The sequence below is a fragment of the Labrus bergylta genome, chromosome 5 (genome assembly GCF_963930695.1).
Source record: "Labrus bergylta chromosome 5, fLabBer1.1, whole genome shotgun sequence".
Taxonomy (NCBI): Eukaryota; Metazoa; Chordata; class Actinopteri; order Labriformes; family Labridae; genus Labrus; species Labrus bergylta.
The window spans coordinates 1,454,832-1,461,021 of record NC_089199.1 but is presented as its reverse complement, the minus strand read 5'-3'; the positions used below and the strand labels follow the sequence as shown (position 1 = coordinate 1,461,021).

At 40.6% G+C, this 6,190-nt stretch overlaps 1 protein-coding gene across 1 annotated transcript in view; it reads left to right on the top strand.

Annotated features, from left to right (window-relative positions):
* The first annotated feature begins 628 nt into the window (after window positions 1-628).
* tex264a (testis expressed 264, ER-phagy receptor a) overlaps window positions 629-6,190 on the top strand; it is a 66,783-nt gene continuing 61,221 nt past the window's right edge. The window contains 1 exon segment of the mRNA XM_020642152.3: window positions 629-1,162. Within this exon segment, the coding sequence (XP_020497808.1) occupies window positions 905-1,162 (258 nt within the window). The 5' untranslated portion in view covers window positions 629-904.

The window sequence follows — 6,190 nt, the reverse complement described above, 5'->3', positions numbered from 1 at the left end:
TTAAAAATATATGTTTTTTGTGGATTATTTCATTATCAATTTCACGATGACAAAAAAATAAATTCTAAATAATGAATGCAGTTTTTACTTTTAGGCATGCTAACACCTTGACTTTTACAGGTATAGTTATAAAACCCTCTGTTTATGGCTCATACTGTTAGTAATGTTTCATACTTTGCTTCATTTGTTTTCCTGGGTGAATTTCCACGGTTTGATGAACTTTACATGAGGAAGCACTTTGCTATGCTCGTTGAAGAAATTACCTGTGATGTTAGGTTTAACAATCCTTAAACGCCGCACTACATGTGAACGACAGCACGGATATCAGTCACAAACAATGATTTCAATGTAAAGACATCAAATCTACGTTTTCTAATGACAGAGCTGTACCACCTCAAGTCACACCCCTCCGGGTTGAACCATGATAATGAGAATAGGGGGTTCCATTGCCATACATATGTATGCTAAAGTCACTACCTTGGGGTTAGATTTGATCAAGATAAAAAAAAAAATTTAATATATGTATTATAAGTATATTTAATGTATGAGAAATATATGCAACGTAGTTTAAAAAAACAAATATATATATATGTATGTAATCCCCCCTCCCCTCTGTTGGACAATGTTCTAATCAGGAAGCATGTTCTACTGTTTGGGATTTACCACAAACAAACAGTTTTTTACTTCCAACTTGAGCTAGCGTTTCCTCTTTTGTGTACGGTTTAACTATCGTGAAAACTACATTTGACTCAGGTTTTGGTAAAGCCATTGTTTCTCTGCTCTTGTTTCAATCTGTTAGACCACATTCTCGGTCTATGTGACCCGGAGGAGGACGGGTTAGGCTTCACAGTTTTTTTTGTCAACTGCATTGTCTGCAGCTGTAACGTTACCGCTTTGAGAAACCATGTCCGATCTAATCCTGGTGCTCCTGGTAGTCGTGCTACTCGTGTGTTTGGTTGGAACATTGGTGGGGTTTCTAGTGTACTCGGGGCTCCTGTCCGACGTGATTATAAAGACTGGGCCACCTCCTATCAAAAATGTTACCTTTGCTTATAAATTCAAAGAGGGATCATACAAGGACTGCGGTGCAGCCTACACAGAGACCTGCAGCATCGGGCCAAAGCTGAGCACCATCAGTGTCTTCTACGATGACCCCAAGCAGGTGAGAACCTAGGACCCAGCAACTGCCAACCTAACTACAATACACTGCACTTCAGTTACACATGACCTGATGACATAACCACTAAACCCAAAGTACGTTACTTTCTGATGTTACAGTCAGTCACACACCAGGGTTCAAAATATGTACATTCAACTTCAAGTTAAACACACCATCACAACATCTCACAATCCTCTGTGATATCTTAAAGTTTCAAAATATATGCCATATAGTGTGTCTAATGGTGTGATAAATCAGACCATTACACTGTGTAGAGGCTGAAACCAGGATATGTTTGCAGCTTTACATAAAGCCATATGCGTGCTGCTGGTTTATTTCCTGTCTGTCATAAGCGCTAAAAAATTTTAAGGTTGTCTAGTTGCAGTGAGTTTCTAATGTTATTGTTAAATCTACTTATAAGTCATCTTTAAGGGCCATGGGTATTTCACATGAACGTATTCTGTACAAAATTCTGAGAAATAATTGGACTTAATTCAGTGTGTAAGACTAAAGGGGTTGGTGTACAAGTGTCCTTTTGTAGGAACTGAGCCTGAATGATGAAACCAGTGAGCTGTTCAATGCCACGTTGCACTGTTGATATTTTTTCCCCTCTCATGTGCTCTTGTCTGCCACTGACTCCAAGACGGTGGCCTAAAAGGGCAAACATAGCTTCTTCACATGTCTGTGCAGAGAGCGGATGGATATGTTTCATTGTCCCCTCCTTTGTCTAGTCTAAATATTTATGAAATAACAGTCACAATGCAGAAAGGCAGTCAATCTGCCATTTGCCATTTGGATGGTGAACTGTATAAATAGTTCATTGCTCAGCTGGGATCTGTGGTTGTCCCACTCTTTTATGTCCCATCCCGCGGCTCATCACGAGTTGTGTTTTCAGTCAACAAGAAATGTCTGCACAACAGCTGCTTGTTGTTAGACGGTAATGTTTACTGTGTGCCCAGCTGATCCATGCTGCCCAGCTGCCCAGCTGAGCCATGTATTGCTTTTTCCAAGACCTAACTACAAAATAGTTTATGTTTGTGTTTGTTTACCTTTTACTGAATCAGTACTGTTAACAAAGGAGTCTCAAGCATTCTGCACATCAGCCAAAGATCACAGTAACCCCGGTCAGAAAAGTTGATAATGGGCAAAGTCTCTGGTGTAGGACAACTAGGTTAGCTTTATGTTATCTTGTCTCTGACTCTTATAATAAGCTAAATTTTCCCAGCTGCTGAGCTAAATCACAATTGAATGATCCACTATGGAATAAAGAATATGGCACACTGGCACTCCTGAGTGTTTATCTTTCTGCTTACCCCTGCCAGTTTCTCTGTGGCGCAGTGTCTTCTTCTAACTAAAGGCTTTTTAATGGAAACCCAAAGTGGGAGCCTGCGGAAAGTTTTTGGAAAGATGCTCATGGAGGAGCTTTCAAGACTTTTCTGCTGCTGTCAGAGTTTGTGGAGAGTCTGGATCATAGGGAGCAGTTGGATGGAGCTATAAACCCTGAGTTTCTTTGGAAAGAAGAATACACAGAAAAACAGCAGCTTGTGACTATATTATCATTAACTTTACCAGGAAGCCTAGTAACAGTGAACAATCTGTTGTGAGCCCTGTAAGACTTATAGTTAAAATAATAAATGTAAATAAGGGTGAAGGTAACTTTTAATCATTTCTAATTAAATTATTGGATCGTCATTTATTAATGAGGCTGATAAACGCTAATGAAAGCTGTTTTCATTTGTTTGGTGTCTAGAGAATTAGAGATACCCTTATTACTTCACAATGGCTCTGATTGCTCACCTTAACCCGAACAATAAAAATCAACTAAAATGTGACAGATGTCATATGAGATGAAATAGCTCCTTTTCTTTTTTTTGTTAGATTTATTTTGGGGCTTTTTGGGGCCTTTATTGTATTGACAGTACAGTGCAGAGTTGGAAATGAGGGACAGAGAGAGTGGGGAATAACATGCGGGAAAGGAGACACCGGCCAGATTTGAACCCGGGCCACACTCTTCGAGGGCACACCTATCTTTTATGTGACTTAACCTGTGTTGTAGTTTTGCATTCATACACAAGTATGAATGTGGGCACACTGTTGGGGCTAAAGGGGGCAGCGCTCCTCGCTCCTTTACAAAAGTTCCCGTGGACTTTGTAGTTTGCTGTGTTTGGAGTTGACCTCAATACTGAATGTGGCCTCTGCATCTATAAACAGCTTATAAATCTTCTCACTGTGCCATTAATGCTTTAAGTCTTTCAGTCTTACAAACCTGGTTCTAAACCAGTTGAATTACACGTTTGGTGTGTAGAAAAAAATGTAATTGTTCTTGTCAGGAATTTACTTGAAAAAACTAGAAACTAGAAAAAATCAGATTGTATTAATTGGATCTATTTGTTGTTGTGTAAATCCACAGTTATTCACAGCCATCCTTTAATATGTTATTTCACATGCAAGGTGGAGACTCTACATGTATAAATGAAATAAAAGTGTCTCTGTATTGTACAGTGCACTGATGAAGTCAAGGCCAGAAACACTTTTTTAAGTTTTTAACATGCAGATGGCTATCCATTTTATTTAGGGTGCAGGAAATAATAACCTTCTGACATTTCGCCATGAAGTCAATGAGAATAGTTTTTGAGCTCCATGCTAGTTGGTAGCATTTCAGCATTTAAAATAATATCTTCAGTTTCTTTACACTGAATATTAAAGGCCTGCCCTTGTGCTCACTGTACCTTGTGGCCACTAGATGGCAGTGCTATCATTGATTTGGGTTTCAGGCGGTAGTGGGGCACATCCTCGAACCACACTCATCTTTATACTTAATTTATCATTTCATTTTTTTCATATCATTGCAGTCTGAATCATCCTCTTAGCACAAATTTTCTCAAAATGACTTTTTATCATGTTAAGATAAAATAGTATTTAATCTTGGTACTGTAACTGTGACACTAGTGGTACAGCTCTGTCATTTGCATACACCTGCAGTTAACTTTGAATAAAGTCACTACACCTGCTGTATGTTTGCTCAATTTTACAGACTGTAAGATTTCACTGGTCTGGATTTCTTAAGGCATTGGCTGACATCCTCACCTTAAGTCAATAGAGGCAACACCAATTAGCAGCAAAGCAACTTCCTTTACTTGATGCCCACGTCTTGTATCCATTCCAGCAGTCTGAGTTTGCATGTATGCTTGTTATTGCACTAATGTATCAACACAAACGCCTGAGGGATCTTAAGAGTTCAGCCTGGCTCTCATTCGACTGGAGAGTGACCCGTAGCAGCGGCGGTTACTCTTAAAACTCAGTAAACAATTCAAGGCAGGGTCGCCTCAGGCTGAGCTGTAAATGGAGCTTTGACCCAAGTATTGAGCAAATCCTAGACTATAGATAAAGTACAGATGTAATCACTGAGTTCTCGGTTTGCAGCCTTTTGTTGTGTTGCTGAGTTAAAAATCTACTGGCAGGCTGCCTGTCTTCGTGCGTGCGTGCGTGCGTGCGTGTGTGCGTGCGTGCGTGTGTGTGTGTGAGTTGGGGGGGTGTTATTTAGAAGAAAAAAAAAATCCACAGAATAAGGAACTCAGAGATAAATTGCCTATAGAATGGATGAACCTATATTAAATGAATTGAATGTATTTCTATGAAATAGGGACGATGCAGTATTCTAATATAAAACATGAATGTGATGTGCTGCACAGAGACTTTATAGCTGTTGCTTGTTTCTAAGTCTCTAGTTGAGCCTTTGTGTAAAAGGTGTATAAATATATTTAAGCATTATGCTTTCTGATCAAAGCCTGTCCATACTTTGTAGAAGTTCACAACAAACACAGCTGCCTCTGTCCCTGATAAAATTATGTGTTTGTATCCAGGATAAACCAGAGCTGCTGTCTGCTTCATCCTCTGATCTGCTGAATTCCCCACTTTGTTTTGGCTCTTGAAGCAAAAACCCACTCGTGGCTCCCCATAACAAGCAGGAGAAAATTAAATGTCATGTGTGGACTCATAGGGGAGTGGCCATGAGAGACGAGCAGAGGTGTGTTACTGCCTTGGAAAGAGGGGCTCTACATTGGTAGGAGTCTGACTCACCTTGAGAGCCTCACCTCCAATTCATCAATCAGAATTTCAGATCAGAGCACCGAGCATCATTGCGCTCCCAGTCAAATTTATTAGCATTTTACTGCCGCGTGACTGTCTGTCGATGGCAGGAACATGAAAGGCAGGCTTCTGGCGAGTAGTTGCAGCTTTTAAGGGTTTACATAAAATGAAAATAAATATGCTGATTCTGATTCTGATTCTGAAGTCTGGTCCCACATGTCTTTAAGTCAATAATATGCAAGATTGTGGACATGCCAGCTCTCCCACTTACAGCCCCCCCCCCCCCCCCCCTCCAAGAATGTTTTTGGACATCGCTACAGTGAGGGTAAAAACGAGAAGACAGCAATCCAGACAGAATCTATTAAACAGGGATCTACTTTTCATCCTGAAACACTTCTCTAGTGTGAGTGTATTTTTAGCACGCAATCTTGGTTCCATTCTCTAAAAGACGGTGTAGAAGGAAAACATTAAAGCTGACATGCTACCATTAGTCAGTGAAACAAGATGGTGAAAAATGCCTTTAAATCTTCCGCGCCATCAATCCTGTGACATACATTGGCTGTTCAGCCTGTGTTATGATGCGCAGGATATTGGATTACACAGCTGAATATTTATCAGAACAGCTTGCAGAGAGTGAGGAGAAGCAGAAGGAGAGTTTAAGATTTGTAGGGAAGAAGGCGAGGCCATGCAGAAAGAGGGAGGAATGCATTAATTTCTCCTAATAGAGAAGATTATCTCTCTGCTTCTTGACATCTGGCTGGATGAGTGCCACACTGTGTCCAGCTGGCCAAGGAGTGGTGATCCAGCCAAAGGACTGTGGCGAAGGAAAACTGTGCCTTGCCTCCAGCGGGCTGCTTATCCTCGCCAGTAATTATACATGCCAGAACTCCCAGGATGCCATGTGTAATTACCAGCAAAGTCTGAGAGCTGCCTAAAGGCACA